At 42.1% G+C, this 22480-nt stretch overlaps 2 protein-coding genes across 11 annotated transcripts in view; one reads left to right on the top strand and one right to left on the bottom strand.

The window, feature by feature from the left end:
• The window catches only part of camta1a (calmodulin binding transcription activator 1a), a 290667-nt gene extending 275000 nt beyond the window's left edge, over positions 1-15667 (top strand). For 3 of the 10 annotated variants that reach the window (XM_058642625.1, XM_058642626.1, XM_058642621.1), the window contains 13 exons: positions 1724-1890; positions 2048-2244; positions 2354-2432; positions 2583-2931; positions 3439-3917; positions 4704-4882; positions 5524-5767; positions 6609-6680; positions 7503-7523; positions 7655-7854; positions 8241-8315; positions 8621-8651; positions 10643-15667. In XM_058642625.1, coding sequence (XP_058498608.1) covers positions 1724-1890; positions 2048-2244; positions 2354-2432; positions 2583-2931; positions 3439-3917; positions 4704-4882; positions 5524-5767; positions 6609-6680; positions 7503-7523; positions 7655-7854; positions 8241-8315; positions 8621-8651; positions 10643-10675 — 2126 coding nt within the window. In that variant the 3' untranslated portion in view covers positions 10676-15667. The remainder of the gene's footprint in view (positions 1-1723; positions 1891-2047; positions 2245-2353; positions 2433-2582; positions 2932-3438; positions 3918-4703; positions 4883-5523; positions 5768-6608; positions 6681-7502; positions 7524-7654; positions 7855-8240; positions 8316-8620; positions 8652-10642) is intronic. The other 7 variants (XM_058642629.1, XM_058642628.1, XM_058642630.1 and 4 more) reach the window with 5 other exon arrangements.
• Positions 15668-16056: 389 nt separating this feature from the next.
• On the bottom strand, positions 16057-17937 carry LOC131468824 (urotensin-2-like). The gene is made up of 4 exons (XM_058643456.1): positions 17764-17937; positions 16772-16882; positions 16552-16595; positions 16057-16474 (listed from the first exon to the last, which is right to left on the bottom strand). The coding sequence occupies exons 1-4, from the start codon at positions 17867-17869 to the stop codon at positions 16361-16363; spliced, it is 375 nt and encodes a 124-aa protein (XP_058499439.1). The 5' UTR covers positions 17870-17937; the 3' UTR covers positions 16057-16360.
• Between the last annotated feature and the right edge of the window lie 4543 nt (positions 17938-22480).

The raw sequence follows: 22480 nt of genomic DNA, 5'->3' as shown, positions 1-22480 counted from the left end.
GATAGCAGTCACTTGACCTCCTTTACAGCAGCTTATAGGAGGTTTGACTGTGACATTAGCTCTCCACGGAGCCCTGAGCCACCACTGCCAAGATACCGTAAAGCGCAAATGTCACCAGGTCGTGCTGTGAAGGCTCCCCACTTAGAGTCATTAGGTCCCTACCTACGGCGTCAACAGTGAGAAAGGAGAGTTAGCAAACTACACAAAGGCACAGCAAAGAAGATTTATGGACTCTATTTTTTCATTGTTTGCCTTTCTCTCATCATTTTTTTTTTTTTTTTTTTTGCTGGTGTATTGAGTCCTACTCCTCCCCTTCATCAATAAGCCAATAGCACGCTGGCAGACCATACACACACAGCCATGTTCCTGTCGCCTAGTTACTGCTCGGCAGCAGGTTGCCACAGAAACGGCCTCATAGTGGCTAAATGGGGAATGCTAATGCAGTCTTCTATACTCCCTGCTGCAGTGGTCTCTCCGTGCCCATTGCATTCCATGATCTGTACATACTGTAACATACGTCGTATGTGAGTGTGTGTCACTCATATTACATACATACATACATACATACATACATACATACTGTACATGCTCTACAAGTGAGCGTTTGTCACTGCGGTTGCTTTCCTAAACGTCAAAGTGAGCCTTGGGTCTTAGATCTTGTCATTTTATGCGAAACATATTGCAGTGGGCGTGGACCTTTTTTTTAATTATTTTACTGTGATCAACTCAAAAACATTTTGTGTAAAGATCAAAACCTGTATGGCAATTTTTCACTTACACTACATACATACTCACTGAATTATGCAGCGTGCTCCATATTTCTGCCTCAAAAAATAGCTTTTCCTGTTGCAAGGCTTAAACGTTAATGAGAGTCAACACATTCAACTACTTTGACATGGGGGGGGTAAAACAAATGGAGCTGCCTCCAAAATAGCAAGTAAACACACCCCGTGCACCTCCATCCGTCTTGATGTATGGAAAGGCTGTGGATTCAAGGACTCTGGAAAGGTGCACGTTGTGATTGATTCAGTACTGTCAGCTTTGTGGTCCACCTTCCATGCAGGCTCGTGAAAACCAGGGTGGGCTGAGACTCTTTGGCCATAACAGGCTGTACTTAATCAGCTGGAGAGGGCCGTCAGCTGCACACTCCCCCAGAGTGTGTCTGAAACCCCGTGTGAAGGGGTGGACACATTTAACATGTCCCCACTCATTGGCCAATCCTTCAACCTGTTTTAGCGTGCTGTGGTCATGCCTGAGTAGTAAAGGAAAGATGGCAGCAGGAGTTTAGTGATGGGAGCCATTAGCAGAAGATTGATGGGCCTTAAAGGTTATTATTGTAAAGTCAATTGTTTTTGATGAAGTTAATGATTGATGCTGTTGTTTTTCACTCACAGTCTGGAGAGATTAATAATGATTATCAAGGTTTTTCTGTGTGTTATAGGGAAAAGAAGGTAATTAAATTCACATCAGGTGCGAGTAGAAATTGGTTAAATGCATTTGTGAGAGTGTTGACTGCCTCGTGACTTTAAGCCCCAAGTCACTGCGACAATCTTAAGGCTGCTCACAGAAACGTATTGTGCATACTGTGTGATAATTTGTCCTGTCAGGACACAGGGTTGATTGTGCTGCTAACAGCAAAGACAAATGTCTTTCTTTTTTCTTTTTTTTTTTTTGCTACTTGCGTGCTGACATGATCCTATTCTGTGTCCCATTGTTTGCCCAGATAACCAGTTCAGAATGTCTATCCTGGAGCGCTTGGAGCAGATGGAGAGGAGGATGGCGGAGATGGCCAGCCACCAGCAGCCGAGCGGTGCAGGGAGTGGCGGAGCTGGGGGAGGGACAGGGGGGACCGGGGGAGGTGGAGGGGGAGGCAACAACAGTCAGTCACAGGTAAAATGCCACATTGTGTTTTCTGCTTGTGGTGCATTAAGACAAACATCATACATGTGATACTGGTGATTGAGTGACTGAAACATCTGTTATATGTGTTGTTGTTGAAGAGGGATTTAGAACAACCAATAACCGTTTGCTCTATCGTGTATGTTAGTGCGTATCTGGCCAGATGCAAGCTGGCAGCTCCTTTGAGAGCCGTGTCGTGGTGGTCTGTGAGAAGATGATGAGCAGAGCTTGCTGGGCCAAGTCCAAACATTTAATCCACTCCAAGACCTTCAGAGGCATGACACTTCTTCACCTGGCTGCAGGCCAGGGTTACGCCACACTTATCCAGACACTCATCAAGTGGCGGTGAGAACAAACACTCTATAATGGTGCTCTGGTTTGTAATTGGTGTGTACCGCACCAAATGGCAATGAGTTGCTGATTTTTTTCTTTTTATCCACTCTCTTCCATACAGCACTAAGCATGCTGATAGTATTGATTTGGAGTTAGAAGTGGACCCTCTGAATGTGGATCACTTCTCCTGCACGCCTCTGGTAAGAGAGCAGGTTTTGCCATCGTGTGAGCAGCAGAACGTCCCAATTTGTTTCATTTCTTCTGAAGGAAACTTTAGTTGGTGTAGATTGATGTTTAAATGTACGTAATAGCTCAATCTAACTCAATTTATCTGTCTATTTTTTATTGAGATGTGGGCATGTGCACTGGGTCACCTGGAGGCAGCAGTGGTATTATACAAATGGGACAGACGTGCCCTAGCTATCCCAGATTCCCTGGGTCGCTTACCCCTCTCAATTGCCCGCTCTCGTGGCCATACAAAATTGGCTGAATGTCTGGAGCAGCTACAGAGGGAAGAGCAGCAGGCACAAGCCCCTCTACCACACTCGACTCGCATGTCTTTCTCCCCGGGCCCAGATGCCCCCACCACAGACAGCTGGATGGTCAGCTGGGCAAACGACAGTGTAGTGGCACCCAGCAGCAAGAAAGGAGGAGGTCCTGCCACCACAACAACCACATCCAGCACCGGCCTCAATCCAGGTCAGCAGAGTTCTCTTTTAACACTCTTTACACAGTCACTGAGTAGGAGATCCCTTCTTTCCGTGTTTGACAAGCAAAGTTTTAGGGGCCATTCACATGCAGCACAGTAAGAATGTACAGAAGAAGCCAGAGGTGTTTTTAATCCAGGGCACTTGGTATCGCACTCCTGTCGCGTCCATCGTTACTAAGCATCCAAACCGGAGACTGAAGTCGTTGCAGCCTCACGAAATTCAATAACAAATTCAACTAAGACAAAAATCAAGACAAAAACTCATTAGCAGCATGGCGTATCCCTCACAGCAGCACGCTGCTCAGTGCATGTGAGGAAAAGAAGACAAAAACTCGCAGTCGTGCACAGAGACCACGTTAACCAAGTATCCAAATATGAGCTTCCACATTCAAAGATTTTTAATATTTTTGTGTTCAACAGACGTTGCATGTGAATGGCCCCTTATTTTACCAGTGGTGTATTATACAGCTAATCGTTACCTGTTTTGTTTACTGCAGACTTAAGAAGGCCCAGGTCAGAGCCCTCCAACTACTACAGCAGTGAGGGCCAAAGAGACCTCCCTCTAGCTAAAAAGCATAAACCCAACCCAGAACTCTCTCAGACAAGGCCCGACAAGGCCATGTCTGCTCCTCTGAGCCTGGAGCAGCAGCAGCTCCACAAGTTGTCCTCTAGCCCCAAGAGCCTGTCTTCAGAAGGCTTGAGCTCAGACAAGGGCCTGTCCACAGGAGGCTGCACAGGGACGGTCAGGTGGACCTCGAGAGAGAGTGGATTCTCCAACAGTGGATTAGGAAGGAAGACACTGGGGGCCAGTGGAGGCAGTAGTCTGGGGAAAGAGAAGCTGGTCAACCGGTTGCGCCAGCGGGAGCAGTTAGGCATGCTTGTAATGGCAGACAGAGACATGTCTGATGCAGAACTGCTATCCTATCGGGAGGATCTGGAGAACCAGGACTGTCTCACGCAGATGGATGACCTGCAGGTGATGAAAAGAAAATGCAAAGAAAAAAAAAAAAGCGAAATAGTCAGCTTAATGTGTAGAACCTGGCACAGGCCAGATGATTGATTTGGTCCAAAAGCATTTAGCTATTGATGTAAATGACTGCATCACAGATCTTGTGTGCTCCATAATACTGCAGCAGAAATGTCAGCTATGCAGTGGCTCGGGCCAAAACATCTAGAGGGAAAGTGGTTTCACTGTTGTGAAAGAAAAACGAACGATATATAGTAAGATCTCCCTGTAAAGTATGTGTCGTATCAGAGGCAGGATATGGAGTGGGTTTCTGGTGGTACCACTTTTTGAAGCGGCATGCGTAAGAGCTACTCAGTCACCAGTGCATGATGAGATGACATTTAAATCGGACATAACAGCACCGAGCCACTTCCCTCATATCCGCCTTCTACATTGGGTAGGCAATATGCACCAGCCGGTCATTGTGACACTTAATTAATAACCATGACAGAATAATAAACTCTCCCCATTGATCCTTGTCTGTAGTCATTCCGGCCATCCATCTCAGTCTAGCTACTTCTCCAGCAGATAAAGTGGAGAATTGAGGCTTTTTGCCTCGAACTGTGTCATCCCGGCTATTTATAACCTCTACATTAACATTAGATCCCACATTTTTGTCGTATAGTAAAATGGTTAAAAAACTATCCAGACAGTCGCCAAACATGCTTGCCTGTGCCCTAATAAGACCATTTGGTCTTTTTGGTCTGCTGTGTGTCTGTATATGAGGTCTAAGCGAGTGCTTTTCTCTGGTAACAGGTAAACATGATGACTCTGGCAGAGCACATCATCGAAGCAACACCGGAGAGAATCAAGAGGGAGAACTTCACCGCTGCAGACTCTGCTCCTTTAGACACATCAGGGGTCAGCAACACCATGAACTGGCTGGCCAACTACTTGGGAGATGTGGAACAGTTGCCGAGCATCATACACTTGCGGTAAAGCGCACCATCAGGCAGGGAACAGCACATATGCATATTGCATTAGCCAGCATGTGGGTGTGTTCACAGGATGTTTGTCCTGCTCACTGCAGAGGGATTTCATCTCTTTCTCTGTGATTAATGGTAATGGTTTAAAAAAAGGCCACTATGTTCATGTAAAATGGGTGGGGAGTGAAACGTATGTATGCGGGGCACATACGTTGCCCAAGGCTGGAGGGTAAAGGCCTGTGTAGAATTTCGATGCAGACATGATGAGGCAAGTAAATTAAAAGGATCACTCGAAGAAACAGGTGCAGTCAGCATCAGCTACTTCCCTGCCTCAGGCTGAACCTTAAGACAGTATGAAGACTTGTTAACAGCCCCAGCTTCGTAGATTTAATTATTTTTTTTATGCCGCATTGTCATCAACACACATTCCAATTGGTTAGATGTGTACAGGTCAGAAAGTCAAGTTTTGATTTACTGGTCCTGGTCCGTGTGAAAGTAACATTCATTGGACACAGGTTTGATTGATCGGGTGAAAAAAGACCTTAAGCGTTAGGTAAAGAGGTTTAATGTTAACTTGTATTATCGGCTCCTGCAGAGTTCCTACATCAACAAGAGGTCTGAAGAAAGTGTCTCTCTTCCTTTGTCCTCAGATCTCTTTATAATGAACCGCTGACACCCTCGTCCAATCCCAGCCTCAGTCCTGGAGGGTCACCGCTGCGAGAGGGCTCCCTGGAGCGCTCCACACTCCCATCCCCAGCCGACTGGAGTGAGTTCATCAATGCCTCCAACAGCAAGGTGGAACGAGACCTGGCCCAGCTGACTCTTTCAGATCCAGAGCAGAGAGAGCTGTACGAGGCTGCCCGCCTCGTCCAAACTGCCTTTCGCAAGTACAAGGTACAGGCCTGGAGCTCAGGTGCCATATGCTGTATGTGCTGCGGCCCACAGTGGCAGGACGAGTACATGTGTGGTTTTGTTTTTTGGGGTTGAAGGGTTTGCTTTTGTTTGGTTCCAGGCTATGGAGCTCTGTTTTAATCAGTAAAGCTCATGGTTGCAATACGGTTCATCAACATAATGGTGATATACTTTTTCTGATCATGTTATTCACATTCTCCCGTCTCTATTTCTGTCTCATTTTCTGTTTCTCTGTTCATATGCAAATGACAACATAAACAAAAAAACATACGAATATGTCCCTGTGGTTTCAGCATGGGAAGGTGGCTTGAGCAGAGCATGGGCTTGCTTAGAGGAACGATGCATTCTCCCCCTGTATCCCCCGCTCCAAATAGACACAATTAAGTTTATGTTCTCCTCTCTTTGTCTCTTTTCTGACTTCCTCTCTTACTTTCATGTTTGGAGCCTGCTGCTGCCTGTTTTTTAACTAGTTCTCCACTCACCAATCCTCCCCCCCCTCCCCCTTGCCCGATCCCATTCCTATACTTGCTAGCCCCCCAAATTACATGCTTTTTCATATGACAAACTTCTCACTGTTGTTTACAGCCCTTAAATGTGCCACCTGACACTGAGGTAGACCCTTGGCTCTCTGTCACCCCCACAGCTTACCTCTCCCCCATCCACTGCTCACATGGGGCAAGTCCACCAGGCGTGGACTCATTCCCGGGTGGCATTCATTTCCCAGCCACCAGGAGACCTCAGCGAGACTTGACAGAGCAACTGATGTCCTTTTGTGGCAAAATTCAGGTTCTACTCTGACCTATTCCACTCTACTCTCCTACAGGGACGGCCGCTCCGAGAGCAACAGGAAGTAGCTGCTGCTGTTATTCAACGTTGCTACAAGAAATACAAACAGGTAAGCACCGGAAAATGGTTTTTGCCACCTGATTGTTTTTGTTTTGTTTTGCTTTGTTTTTCTTCTACTACTGTTCCTTGGGTTTCGTGAAAGGGGCTATAGAAATTAAAGTTATTATTATATTATTATTATCGATATGGAAGTAATCCATCCAATAGGTGAGAGATCAATCCTGTACAGCAGTGCTTCCCAAAGTGTGGGCTGGGGCCCACTGGTGGGTCTCTGACGTATTGCAGGTGGGCCTCAGACAGGGATATAAAAATTCTTCCATTTACCCATTTTAGTGAAACACATTCATTGAGATGTGTCTGATAAAAAATATGACCTTTTTCATTCACATTTTAATATATAGGGCTTCACAGTTCAGGTCGAAATGGTGAGCAAAATTCCTCTGACCTTTGAGATTGTTATTGTTCATCGGTAACTGGGACAAAAAATGTTTTTTGGGGCCTCAAACCTCTGACTTTTGGGAAGCACTGCTGTACAGTACTTAGCACATACTTTCCACGGGCCTGTGGTTCTTTTCATACTTTAACCAGTCAGTCTCCACATGTGCATTTTTGAGCTCACATTCAGTTTCTGTAGAGGAGATTTCTCACCAGGAGTTTGTCCACGTTTGTGTGTCCTTGCACATGTGTGGTTACCAGCACACTCCTCAAGGACTCTTCCACGGTTAGCGTCTACATCGTTGAAATTTACATCACGCAGACGCGAAAAGTATCATGAAGTTTTTGTTGTGCATTTTTTGAAAGTCTGGGTTTTGATGAATAGTTGAGCATGTTAGTGCATCATTCACAATCTTTGCCTTGTTCTGTTTGCAAGCTAACATGGATAGCCTTGAAGGTAAAGCTATTTCACTACAGGCCGCTGAATTCATATCCATACATTAAGATTTTTGTCCTTCTGAATGATCCCACGTCACTTTCACGGTGTTCAAAGCAAAGTGCAACCCGCTGTTCTGTTTCTGTCGACAGTATGCACTTTATAAGAAGATGACGCAGGCCGCCATCCTTATCCAGAGTAAATTTCGCAGCTATCACGAGCAGAAGAAGTTCCAGCAGAGCAGGAGGGCTGCTGTGCTGATTCAGCAATACTACCGAAGCTACAAGGAGTTCGGGAGGCTGAAGCCCCATCATCGCGGGGCAGCTGCTGCCCTGGTGCAGCACAAACTGAGGTAGATTCTCTGCCACAAATCAAGGCCACGTACTGAAATATACCCAACGTGCTAGAGACAGTAGGTCATTGTAGCAATTTGTCATGCTGGTTATTACAAAATTAATTGGAATAGTTAAGTTATTGGACTTTTTGAAGGAGAAGCAGTGCCTAAAGTCATTTATGGATAGACACATTTACAGAGGAAACCCTGAGGATTGCAGAGATGATGAATAGTCAGTGTTCAGGTTTTTGCTTTTTTTTCAAGATGATGGTTGCTTGTACAATCTGTCTTCTGTTTCTTTATAAGATAAACAGTGAAATCAGAACAACAGGAATATGTGCCAGTGTTCAATCATTGCTCTACAGCCAGTGTGACACTATTGTGCCTCTCTGGTGTTTTTATAGAGGTAGTCTGCTCACAAAGAGGCAGGATCAGGCTGCCAGGAAGATCATGAGGTTCCTACGCCGCTGTCGCCACAGGTAGACCTCAACCTCGAACACACACACACACACACACACACACATAACCTTTAACACCAAAGCAAAACATCTGTGGTTGGTTCATGGTCTAAAATATTCCACATAATTTCAAATTTCACATTTACTCTTAACTCCTGTGTGATGTATTTGTTTGGTTGGGTGGTTAGAAATGTCTCCCACACCTCAGCCCCAACTCCCTCCCTCCCCTCATTGTATTTGGCTCCCCCACCTGTCCTCGCCCCCTCCTCCACAGTGCCTACTGTGTGCTAATAGCTGTCTGGTATTGTTTTGCTGTTTATGCCAAGCCCCTTGATGGACCATAGACTGTTCAAGCGGGTGAGTGCAGCCTCAGCAACTCAGTTCGTGCCTTTCTCTCTCTCTCTCCCCCCCCCCCTCACTCCCTCTCTCTCTCTCTCTCTCTTTTTTTCTTGCTCTTTACCTCTTTATTTCACATGCATCTGTCTTCCTCTTATCTCTTGCTCTGTCTCTCCCTTTCACTCTAATAATACAGATTCTTCTCCTGAGCCTTTGCATTCTTTCCCTCCTTCTCCCTCTCTCTCTCTCTCTCTCTTTCTCTCTCTCTCTCCCTCTCCACCCAACCTGCCTCCTTCTCCATCACTGTTGCTTGATGCCTGCTTGCATGAAGGCTGCCAACTGGAGCCACAGGTGGACTGAGAAGCTCAGATTTAGAGCGAAACCTATTTCAAACTAACCAAATGCTTATGAATGACAATGTCTTTGCAACTCTTAACAGGCACTTCTCTGACTCTGTATCTCTGTACTTTTCTCCTTGGAACTTTCTGTTCTTGATCTTAAGTTGTTTTGTTTCGTTTTGTTTTGTTTTGTTTTTGTTCTTTTTGGTTTTGTGTGGTCATGCACATAGCCAGTCTGAGAGAAAGGGAGGCTTTTTCTCGATCATGTTTTCTTCTGCTGCATGTCAAGTGGTGACAACTATGGGCCTTGCTCTTCTAACGTCAGGCATGCTGCGGGCCTGCTGTTTCTCAAGTAGTTGTCTGTCCGTCTGACTGGCTTTGTGTCCTGTTTCTAGCCACTCAGCAGACTGAGGGAAGAACCTGTCCCCTTCACCAGAGTTGTGTCAAACTGTTCTATGTAATGTGCCCATCGGTTTCGTCCAGACAAATACCAAATAGAGCGCAATAAGAAATGGAAAACTGCTACAACCATATCCAGCATGTGTAAAAGTGTGAGCATTTGATTATTGCCATTGAGATTCATGTTGACGTCTTCTTAATCTGCTTAATGCTGTCCTAAATCAGGGAACTGTGTTTTTAGAGCAGGTGCGATTGTCGAAGTACCACCTCTACTGCACGCCTGCATGCAATCGTCTGATAATAGGCCCGCATAAGTGGTAATAGCATATAGGTCACAGCGTGGGGAAAAAAAAAAAACAAACAATAGGTTCTTTTAGACCCCCTGAGACTACAACACAGAGCTTTAATGGATTTCATCTCCAGGGCGAACATCAGCTCAGCGTGAGAGAGGATGCATCTCTCACACACACACACACACACACACACACACACACTGCTTCTAAAACATGCATTTACTGTAGCCCGCCTGCTTCTCTTCTACACACGAGCGTCGTAGTCTTGTCGTCTTTTCCATGAGCCATTAGCTGCGAGACCATGTCGTCATATAAACTCAAAAACTCAGTTGCTTTTTTTTTTTTTGAATCAATCCTCTCAGACTTCTTTTAGAGCTCATAAGAGATATTGGCCTCTACCTTGACCGTCAACATTTACTGGATGAAAAGAATCACAGACTTAAGAGATTATAAAAAAATGTACAGTGCTGAAATTCTTGTCATTATTTGTCATAGATAAAGAAAAAAAGCTGTTTCACATGCACCAAAAACTAGTACATGAACAACATGATACTAGTGTGTTAATAATTTAGTAATATGTAGGTAATACCATCTTTTGTTATAAGGAGAGAATATTACAGTAATACCATGTTGTTTTCTAAAATAACATGCAGGTAAGGATTACTATTATGAATTATTATGACTGTATGTCCCACACACATTTCTTACTTTGTGACAGTATGATAATGAGGTTTGGCTCAATCAAGATTACGTGTATTTCATTTCTCCAAAGTTGCAATGGTCCATGTTGTGATTCTTTCCACTTTTATCCATCTCAATGTGTAAGTGCAGCTCATTCCTGACCAACACTTCCTTTCACAGACCAGCTGTACGTCCCGTTGATCTGGACTGACTGACCACTGTTTGGCCTTGTCTGTATCTTGACCAGTGTCCCCCCCCCCGCTGTTGTATTGAGTGACACGCGTCTCCGTCTGTGTTTCAGGGCGAAAGAATTGAAAAGGGCCAGGGAACATGAGACCCCTCAGAGGAGCCCCCTCGCGATGTGACATCACTCTCCTGACTCCTCCTTTCTTTTTCGTTTGTACCCGAGACATTTTACAAGAGAAATGGAAAAAAGACACTGATGCAAGCGCTGCAACTATTACTTCTTCTTCTGCAGCGTTACTGATTCAACTATTATTACATGTACGACAGCATTTTTCACATTACCTTTTCTTTCCACTGACCTGATTTTTGGTCAGAGAGTGGCAACTTCAAATGGGGATTATAGACTCTGCAGAACATTTGCTTCGTGGCATTTTTTGCACTTTTTTCGTTGATCGCTTTTGTCGTTTTTGTATATGAAGAAGAGGTAGCGGGATGATCAAGGAAGCAAAACCCTGGACATGTCTGAGGAGGTCTGTCTCACGTGAGGACCCCGAGGAGGTTGCTGCAGAAGATCTGAGAGGAGGGAGGGGAGGAGGCAGACCATGCAGAAACACTCTGGGCTCTAATTGTATTTCATAGTTTTTTTAAGTGACCAGTCACTTCATTTGAAGAACGGATTTTTTTTTTTTTTTTTACCAGATCTTTTAACGCCAACGTCTCTCCAACTGCTGTAGATGATACAATATTCAAATTAGCTCCACAGCTCCTCCTGTCCCACTGTGCTCTACCCCACCAGTCTGCCCACATGGGTGGAGCTACACATGAATGTAGTTTGGGGGGGGGGGTTTTAACATGCAGATGCAGGTGGTGGATAAAATGTTTGTTTCACCATTTTTTTAAAAAAAGAAAAGAAAAGAAGAAGTTCTATGCTTTATCGAAATATATTGTCACTTTATTACTTAAATTTGTTCCATACTGTCCAACGTATTTGATCCACCATGTCCAATATATTGATGATCTGTATCTTCAGACTCTATGTTGTTGAATCCTACCAAGAAAAAAAATGCATGAATTCTTGGGCAAGAAAAGTCTTTGCTTGTGTGCTTATGGTCCAGTCTTTCAGCCTTTCCTTATGATTTTCTTTTCTTTTCTTTCTTTTTTTTTTTGTCTCCACCTCAGTGGAACACACGTCCATCGTCTCCATGAGTTCTACCACCTCGTTAATGAAGCTTTCCCTGTATCGTCCCTTTTGTTCGACTAGATTGCTCCACTGGAATCTAACAAGAGAAAAGAACTTGCCTATTTTATGTTGTAATGGTTATGGTCATGCAGGTTGTTACTGTTCTTTTTAAATGAACTTCAGAGCCTGTGAGGGCTTTTGAGGGGAAGATCACATACATTGCCTTGATGTCTTAGAGATTCTTTGAGGGGTCCCTAAGCTTGTCCCAAAATAGGGATTTGACAAATCCATATTTTTGACAAATTGAGCGATTTGTGTATATAAAGAAGGCTGAAAGTACGTAGGAAAAACATTTACCCAAAAGGGATTGTATTTTAGAAATATATTATTTTATTCATTAAAAATGGGTCAAAAACAGGTACGAGACAAAAACAGAATATTTGTATAGTTTTGTTTGAATGCCTATGAAGTATGGTTGTATTGTTTGTATATAGTGTAAATACCTGGGATAAAAATGAGCTATGTGCATGAAAAGTATGAACAGAGTCAAAAGGGAAAAAAACAACAACAAAAGCAGTAGTGGCTATGCTCTGTAAAATTAAAACTATTTCACTATTAGAGTATTTTATTTTATTTTGATTGTTCTTGAGAAGAACATTTTGCTAAAGCATGATATTAATGCAATATGAAAAGGTTTTAAAGGAAAAAAAATGACCATATTTAGAGTTAAGAGAAGTCTGCAGAGTTATCTTTAAAGTATGGTTTTGTTTAATGTTTTTTAATTTATGTTTTTCCTGTTTGTTTTGGGCTACCAAGAACATTTTGCCACTGGTGCCAAGGTATGTGAATGCTCTATAGCTTAAGAAAAGAGTTAAGTTACTTTTTTTGCAGAACAGATAATCATACAGTGAAATACACACTAGCACTAAAGACCATAAGATCACAACTGGCAGAGGATCAATAGACCGACAGTAAGGTACACAGTGTGCAGATGGAGTCATAGTAGAGCAGTTAAGCCAATCGTGTCTCACCATACCAATGGACGACTAAAGCATTTTTCCATTATTGAATATACCACTGCAAAGTTTTTAAGATTTATTTGTGTTGTCATTGCAAATAGAATGTGTTGCATTACCAAGGTATCTTGTCTGATCTTAAAGATTGTAAACGGCAGCCTTGCCCACGGCGTCTCTATAAAGCAATCCACGTTATTACTCTCTGTCACTGGAAAAGATTGGATTTGCCTCTTTAAATGTTGCGACAAGCATTGAATTACAATCCCCGGAGTTGTAAAGTGGCGAGCGGATTTTACTAATACAATGTGTTTTAATGAAAAACTCCTTGTTCAAGGCTGCCGGGGTGTAATAGACCATGAATTCCAAAAGAACAAAGATGTCTAGTTGAAAGAAGGAAAAAAAATAACACGTGTAGCTATACTGTGCATGACTGGATTTCTTGGTGGAGCAGCTGGAAACTGAAAATGAACAGTCAAAAGGTGCTAACGCAGCATTAGGAGTTGTCATTCGCCTCAGTGCAGGGTCAGTGAGCCAACATGGCTGTAATGTACCGGTGCCATTTATAATTGTGACTCAGACACATTATGTGTCTCGTTTAAAGCGGCTTTTGACGCGTGTGTGTATAAGAATAATCTGAGAGAGAATCCACATGAGCTGCTGGTCGAGGTGCCTGCCTAATTCTTAAAATGTATTCTTACCAGAAATATGAAAGGGTGTATTCCATATCCAAGAAACAACAAGTGATTATTATTCAGCCAAGTGCCACTGAAAAACTTGATTTTTCTTCATTGAAGTGTTATATAGTGTCATATTTTTTTTTAAAATGATTATTATTAGGTGACATAAGTGTTGATTTTTTATTATTATTATTGTTTTCCACTCATCTGAACTTAATTTCCTGAGTGTTTATGTAGAAAGTGCCTATTCATATCCTGATAACACCAAGCTAATGTCCGTGTACCTGAGGGATTTCTGAGAGAACATGGTCATCCACATTTAGTGCTGTATCTTCTACATGAAACACAAAGCATCACTGTCAACCTCGCACTCACCAACGCCACAGCGCGCTATTCCCCCGTTTACGTCGATATCAGTGCAGCACTCCAGCTTGTCGACACGATTAGTTTCCTTTTTATTTCCCTGTCGTCGTTTTTATTCCGTTTAGTACTAGGACAGCTTGTTGAAGCCACATTTAGAAAAACGCCACTACTGGGGGTTTGTTGCCTTTCATTCATCCTCATGTGTGTGGTTAGAATGCATAGCCGATGCGATGTCGTGGCAAAAACGGAGGAGGATTTATTACGCTTGCATGGGTAAAATAGTTAACAGGGTGACAGAACTGCACCTGACGCATGCTTACTTTCCTAGAATTGATAGTCGGATAGACTCGTTAAAGAATTACTGTTCTGTAAAGCAATGAAGGCCGGTTTGATGTGTCACAGAACTCAGAAAGACAGAAAGAGGGCATGTGACTGCACAGAGGGCACAGGCCAGTGGTCGATACTCAGTAGCTACTGACCTTTTCATGGCAAAGCATGGGGGTGGGATTGTTTTTTTTAAAGCGAGCTCTAACTTTTAAGACATTTTCTTTCCTTCTTTTTTTGTTTTTTGTTTTTTTTTGTTTTTTGATTCATTTAGATTTGATCAGTGTGCTCCCAACTCTCAAACAGAAACAAAAAGGACAAGTTGGAAGACCATTGTGATGTATATCCATAAAGTATATAGAGCAAGTATGAACTGAGTGACACACGATACTCACTAACAGATGCACAAGACACCCCACACACAGCAGCACATATGCAGACGCCAAAGGTGTCGGTTTCACTAGAGCGCCGAGCGGTGACGGCAGCGTTCCTCTTCTCCGTGCCGAGGGACTGGTTCACCTCCCTTATGTATTTTACTCAGGGTGCCAAAATGGGGAGGAGGAAACAGAGGGCGACACATGATTCACAACAAGTTGACATTGAAAAAGTTAGTTTAAGTAAAAAAAAGTAGTTTCTGGTGAAGAATCTGGGGCAGACAGTTCACCACTGTGATACTGGAGTCCTTAAAATGAGTGAATATGAACTATAGTCAATTTCCTGTCAGTATCGTTGAATGATACATCAGTGGAGACCTGGGAATAAAAAGAATCCTGTTATATATAGCTCATTAAGATAAATGATTTGACGGTCTTTCATAGACGCCTGTCAAATCCTAATATAATTCTGGCCGCTTCTTTAGGCCCGTAATTTATCCAAGTGTCAAAGTGTAGAGGGTACTTAAGATTAAGAGCGTAATTATACAAAAAGTTCACCTGCAAATCTTGTTTTACTGCCATTTATGAATGGGATGACAGGTTAGCTGATAGGCTCTCTGCATTCGTATATACAGTATATATATATATACAGTATTAACAGTCTCAAGATGTTCTGTTAACAGACCTGGGAATCTGCCTTTCCTCCTCTTCCTTTTTCCCCCCCGAGCACCCACACTGGAGAAAGGTAGGCACATCAGGACAAACAGAACACACACACACACACACACACACACACAGACACACACAGTTTTACCACATTATTCCACTCGTGGACACAGAGCAATAAAGATTTATTTTGTGGAGACCTATAGACCTAGTGAAGTTTAAAATGATTGGACACATGTAGTTGACTTACTCTTATGCAAATGCCAGTATTGCAAGACAAGCATTCAGTAGTTTATGGACAGCAATTATATGGCACCCTTTACTGAACTGCACGTTTTCATCAATTCCAAACCGAAAAGAAAAAAAACCAGACCCGACTTTGATAGAAAGTTGCGGGTCCTCGACACTTTGCATGTGAACTAGTGTTAGATCTATTTTCCTCTCCTCTATAGCTGTCTTTCTCTCTGTCTCTCCCTGTTATGTGATCCAGTTTTTTCTCCATTCCCCCAACACCCCCCCCCCGACCCCCCGACCCCCTTAAAACTTGTCATCTCCTCTCGGTTCTCCAGATGTGTTTAGTTCTCCTGCCCAGCCCACCCACCCCTGTTTGTAAGTTTTATTTTTGTAATTGTGCATGTACAAGCGTCACTGACTCGATGGAAATGTAAAAAGAAAAAAAAACAACAAAACAAAACAAAAAATGATTTCAGCTGCTGAAGCCATGCAAAACGTTTTGAATTGCCCTTAAAATATGGAAGATGTTTTCTGAATGCTTTATATTCTTTCTGCTGTAAAATAATAAAAAAATGAAAAAATGAAGAAAACTCGAGAACTGACTTTGAAACGTCTTTTTGTTTCCTCCTCTTTTACTTTCGGGTTTCACTTCTTTATGTTGCAAGAAAAGACAGATTAGGCTTCTTTTTTTTTTTTATTATAATACAGGCTTTATTTCTGTTTCATTTTGGCCAAACACATAACCAAGGAATTTAAAGAAATATGTGCACACAAATATAGTTCCACGCAGCATTAAAGTAATCTTAATAAATGATCTCCAAGTCCTTGAAATATGTCTCATGTGAGTGAGAGCACTGGGTGTGCATATGTACACAAAAATGTATACAGTGATGTGAGGTTTATCTGCGTGGACCTACGTGACTGAAAGATTGGGGTTATTGTTTTAAGTGCAAGCCCTGTCTCTCGTGTGTTGCTGTAATGGCTCTTTTAATGTCACTTTTAGACACAGTACTTCCAGAAACACTCCGAGTTCCCTCCTCTCTTCCGGAACTGCTTCCTGATGCCAAACGCACGGCTAAATGGATTCAGGAGACTTTGCTTCTCCAACAGGACCTGAAGGAGAAGATTAAGAATTAGTGATAAAGCTATACTGCGGCTTATTTATTTTTCTTAACTGGATGAAAACTCACCTCTCTATTCATCCCCCGAGGAAACAGGCCTGTTGTTCTGACACCTGAGAACATAAAGTGTGCCACTGTTAGACAGATAAACGGAGTGAAAGGACACACCTCTGTCAGCAACTAGCATCGACTCACACTTCAATACCTCCAACTGCCTCATACTGGAGTGGATTCAGATTTCCCACAGTAAAAAGTCTCTGTTTATATATATATATGATATGTTTCTCACCATCGGATAAGAGAGAGGAGTATCTGAGACCAGCACCCTCCTGAGGAGGGAAGGCTTGCTCGGAGAGAGAGAGATCATCCAGAGTGCCGACCCCTCGCTCCTCCACTGACGCTGATGATGACCGTAAATAAAAAAGGAAAAGAACCCACACAGTTGGTAACACTGACAGGTAGAGATTGTGTCTTAAATCATGAATTCATGATTTATTCTGAGCAGTAAAAGCACAGAAATATGAACACTTTCGTCGCGAGGGTCATATTTGTCGTATTATTTGAACAGAACGGATTCTACTCTTTAATGGCCCAGTTATACATTGAAAATACTACCCCATGTGTTTTTATAAACGTGTATCGTCACTTTCAAATGAATATCCTTTGGGTTTTGGACTCTTAGAATAAGCCCTTCATATTAATGCATGGCAGTTTGACACGAAAACATGCAAGACAAGTGAGGAAGAACGACATTGGGGGTCAGTTTCTTTCTAAGCTCATCATAGACGTGGTGGTGCTTAAGCTGCATGCCCTTTACCCTCTGACCAGATAAGTGCCTTTATTTAAAGACTTTTTCTTCATTCATTCCCTTCTAATGTGACCCATAAGATCAATTCCTATTTTACCATGCTTGGAAACTGCTTTGTGATTTGTATTTTCTATATGAACATCCCGCTCCACGTCTCTGACACACACACAGATGTTGTTGAGTCCTCTGTTTGTGACAATCCACACTCTCGCCATTAGATGTCACTAATTCTCCCATACTGAACCCTTCTTTTATTTTTAACGCAGAGAAATCCAGCACGACATCAAGTGTCCTACCCTTGGCAGAACTATCAGTGTTCAACACTGAGACACTGAAGTAATTACTTTTATGTCTCAATCAGGACATGACTTCCCAACCGTTAATCTTCACAAATTAACTTTCACTCCTAAAAGCCTGACACAGAGTTAGTAAATAACGCTAATATATAACTGGAGATGTAATGCTCCACTCACCAGCTCCAGGGTAGATCATCTCGCCAGAGTCGGTGATTGGGTGAGCCAGCAGTGGACCGGAGGCCATGAGGAGGACGGTCCAGGACAGGAGATGGTTGCACTTCATCGCTGTGGGACAGTGTTGTCACAAGTTGCTGTGATTCGTGCGAAGGTCCCCAGGTGACAAGACAACAGTGGTTCATGCTCTGTTGGTTCCGAGGTGGTTATATACCTCATATGTAGCCTCAGCCCCCCCACCCACCACCACCATCCTCCCCTCCTCCTGCATGCCATACAGCTGTTTCTCTCTCACACACACACTTACGTTGACCACATCAGCCATCAGCAGTATCCTCATCCCGTCTATAACTCATAAATCAACAGGCAGTTTGAATTATAGGAAGAATGAAAAGGCAAGTGTCGTGGCCTTTGCTTCAAGGGCACGGCCGTGTTTTACCAGCTCTATCGGCTGTTTTTTACGGACTTTGTAAATGGGATCAACGCAGGTGTTTGTTATGTCACTCAGCGTCGTCCCACGGGGGGAGCAGGTGGAGAAACTGCAGCCAAATGACTTGTGTTTTTTTTTATGCCACTGCTTCATTAAACTCGCAGGCCATTTGAATCCCACTTGACTCGACGTCCACAGAATAATTCCCCAATCGCAGCTGCGTACAAAGCGTCATGGCCTCCCAATAAAACCTGCATAATTACTTGCACCAAGGATCAGTGGGAGTGCTGATCAGTGGGAGTGCTAAAATATCCACGGCCTTGTCGCCCTAAAAAGCCACGCTGACATTTTGAGACAGCGGCGACTTTTCAACGGGTCATTGAATCCGACTGATTCATGCACGTTATTTAGAATCCTTGTTCTGGTGAAACGTTACATTTGTGCCTTTCGCTTCCCTCAAAGTCGTGTCATATAAGTCAGCTTTACGACTGGTGTCCAGCATCAGTGGACGCAGACACGCAGACACGCAGCCTCCTGTTTGTCAGGAGACGGGGAGGACAGGGGGGGACAGGTGGGGACGGCTATTTACAAAGACACATTTTGCACCTCCGCGTGTAATTTGTATATTTATTAGTAGGGTTTCATCAATTTCCAGTCTCTTGAATGGTAATGAGGGCCAATGTAGCGATGGTGACATTTAATTTTATGATCAGAAGGCCAGACAGTCTATTAGGTGACGCTGTATATCATGAAAAGCTATTAAGATTTATGTTCTGTATTTATATTCTGTATTAGTCAAGGCCCCAGCTTCCAATCCTAAATTATTCCAGTCAATAATAAATGTTGTTTCTTCCACATTTAAGGGTCATCCTGCTGTATGAGGGACGATTAATAGGTTTTTGGCCGAAAGGACGAGATGAGTCATGCATGCATGAGTGGATCCGTTGAGTATGCAGAAAGTTAACGTCTGTGGTAGTTCTGATACTAACTGAAGGCTACATAGGTTCTTCAACACACTTGGAAGGGAACAGGTGAGATATCTCTGGTATCTGTACCAGCAGCTAAACCAGAACAAAACCTTCTTTGACACTCTCGCAGGATGTGAAGTTTCTGACACGTTAAACCCAAGGAAAAGTTGAGACTGATGTAAAACTGTCAGTTACAAAAATAATCAATCTCCTGTCGCGTCCACCATGAGCCAGTTAACGAAAAACTATCACACTCTACCCAAAGCTGTGTGACAAGACACTATAGTTACAGTTACAGTCAGAAAACTGTTCTCGTCCTGCTCCATCCACCAGGTGCGGAGGTAGAGCATGTGAGGCCCAATGAGGGAAAACAGGGCAATGACAAAATTAAAATGAATATTATATTACTACATAAAATAATAATAAACACCATTTCAATATGGCTCTGACAGTATCTTCAACCTCAATCACCAAATATATTTTATCAAAGTTCATCTCTCACCTGTGTTCAGGTTTGTAACTCACTGACATCACTGTGATAGTAATGACAGCCAGCAGGGGGCAACACTACAGACAAAACAAATGACTTTTGTTTCTACCTCATCATCTCATCACATCGGCCTTCAAAACATCTCTGTGCCACTAAAACCTGCAGCCATGAAAACCAAAAGGCAGCAGAGTCTCATGGTCACTGACAATAAGGGTTTACAGAACTGAATATGACTCTGCTCAGAAATAATAAAAAAATAATAATACAAAATAAAAACCTCCTTCCACTATGAACTTGGCACATAAGTAACAAAGGAGTTCCAGAGCTGTGATGAAGCACCATCATCTGCACAGACTGATGTTCTTATTCCCCCACAATGATCTGTGTGGTTAGTGCTTCATTTAAGTTTGGAAATTTCACTTATGTTTGAAGCAGCGGAAAACACTTTGGCTGGTGAGGTGCTGCCTTCACAAACAGTTGGACAAAAGGCAACTCAGTTTACATTTTGTTTGGATTTACTTTCGTGTTTAAATGATGTCCCTATTGGGAGGGCCATGTGACAAGCCCTTACGTTTTGGTTTTTTTTTTTTAGTATTTTCCACTACAATATCAGTGTTTTTTATTCTTTATGCTTCTGCCTACTCATTTTCAAACATGCGACGAGATGTAAATGTGTTGTGATTGTAAATGTTGTACATGTGTTTAAAAAAAAAAAAAAATCTTTTTATTTTATGTGCAAAAGAATAGAATAAAGAATACAAAAATAGGTGAAATTATACATGGGAAAATTGTTTTTAAAATATAGTCTATGGAGGTGTGTTACTTGTTGAAGGTAACAGACAATGTTTGCTGTTTCTTCTGCTTCTTCTTCTTCTATTGGACAGATAAAAATGTAAAATCCAATATGATCCAAAAACCCTATATCCCGCATGCTTCATGTTTGAGAAAATGGACAACTTCCTTTTTTTCTTACAATCTGTGGTCTACAAGGAAATGGGTGTCCTCGTTATAGCAATTCTTAAAACCATCTACATCTAAGAATGTGATTAATAAACTAACTTTTACTTGTTCAGCATTTTTCATACACACAAATGTTACATAAAAACGCACAAAAAACACCACATACACACACAAACACACACTACAATACAGGAACATGGAAATAAAAATCAGCAAAAGGCTGTTTAGGCTGTTTATTTCTTCTGTTAGGGAGAACAATATTTAATGACACAGTTGGAGAATTATGTCTTTGAAATGACTCAGCACAAATGTGTGTTTCCTTAGAAAATGGCATCATTAGTCAGCCCTTTTGAAAACACAGTTTACTGGACACAAAAAGAAAAAGCACATTGAAATCAGACAACATAAAAAGTATAATAAAACAATAAAATCAGTTAAATATCAATCAAATTATCACATTAATGGTGTCAGGTTATTATGTATTGATTGTCGACAGTGAAATCTTGTTTTTCTGTTTTATTTTTTTTTTAATGAATGAGGTGTAATTCAAACACAAACTTTCAGGCTGTTCTGGCTTCGACACGGATCTTTTCCGAGCTTCTGTCAGTGTCTGTGAACGCATCAGCCGCCAACCGCCCCCTGCCGTCGCAGAACCCGAACAGGAGCGGAAAGAAGAAGCAGCAGCAGCGGCCAAGTAGGTCCAGCTGCAGACCCGCAGACCACTCAACGAAACGCCCCTTTACTCAACGAAACGCCCCTTCACTCAACGAAACGCCCCTTTACTCAACGAAACGCCCCTTCACACTACACGACACTCTGATTGGCTCTCAAGAGACTGCGTCTGAAACGTGATGACGTTTACTAACGTGATGACGTTTACTAACGTGATAACGTCTTCTTTTATTGAAACTTTATTTACACACGCGTATCTCATAGACACTTGTTGACAAGAGACTTTTATCCCGGTGTGCGACAGGAATAGAGAAGAATAAATACTCGTGTTGACTTTTATGAACACAGAAATGTACTTTCTGTGAAATTTGTGAATAATTAATGTCACTTTGTAAAGTATGAAATGTTATAGCCAAACTGCTAAAATATATAAATGCCGATTGGAAAAGTTCTTTGAACATCACGTTTACACAATATAGTATCACGTTTTTGTGATATAATTATCACGTTTATACAATATAATATCACGTTTATGTGATATAATTATCACGTTTATACAATATAATATCACGTTTATACAATATAATTATCACGTTTATACAATATAATATCACGTTTATACAATATAATTATCACGTTTATACAATATAATATCACGTTTATACAATGTTTATACAATATAATATCACGTTTATACAATATAATATCACGTTTATACAATATAATATCACAAATTCCACTTTGAACACACACTTTGAATAATTTCATTTGTTTTTGCAAACTTCCAACATCATGGCAACCTGTATGTTACAAAAAGGTGTGTTTAATATAGGCCTACATTTATTGAATGTCTTATTAGTCTGTAGTTTGACATGTTGTTCAACTGGACAGAACAACAATTAGAACTAATAAAAGTCTACTTGATCAGGTTTTTAACCTGAAAGAAACCCTCCTAAAATTCTGTGCTGCTGTGGTCCAGCTGGTGGTAGACAGAAGTTAAGTAGACAAGATCTGCTGAGTATGTCATTAAGGAGATGTTACCTATTTCCAGGAAGATATGTGAAACATTGGTATCTGAATCAAACCCAGCCAGTTGGACATCAGTAGGTCTTTTGATGAAAGTAAAACAAATGCACTGAAACCCTTGATTCTGCACAGAAAGTTGTATAACTTTCAAATCCATGTAATGAATACAAGTGA

This window comes from Solea solea, chromosome 11, assembly GCF_958295425.1.
Source record: "Solea solea chromosome 11, fSolSol10.1, whole genome shotgun sequence".
NCBI lineage: Eukaryota > Metazoa > Chordata > Actinopteri > Pleuronectiformes > Soleidae > Solea > Solea solea.
This window is presented reverse-complemented; position numbering and strand designations above follow the sequence as displayed.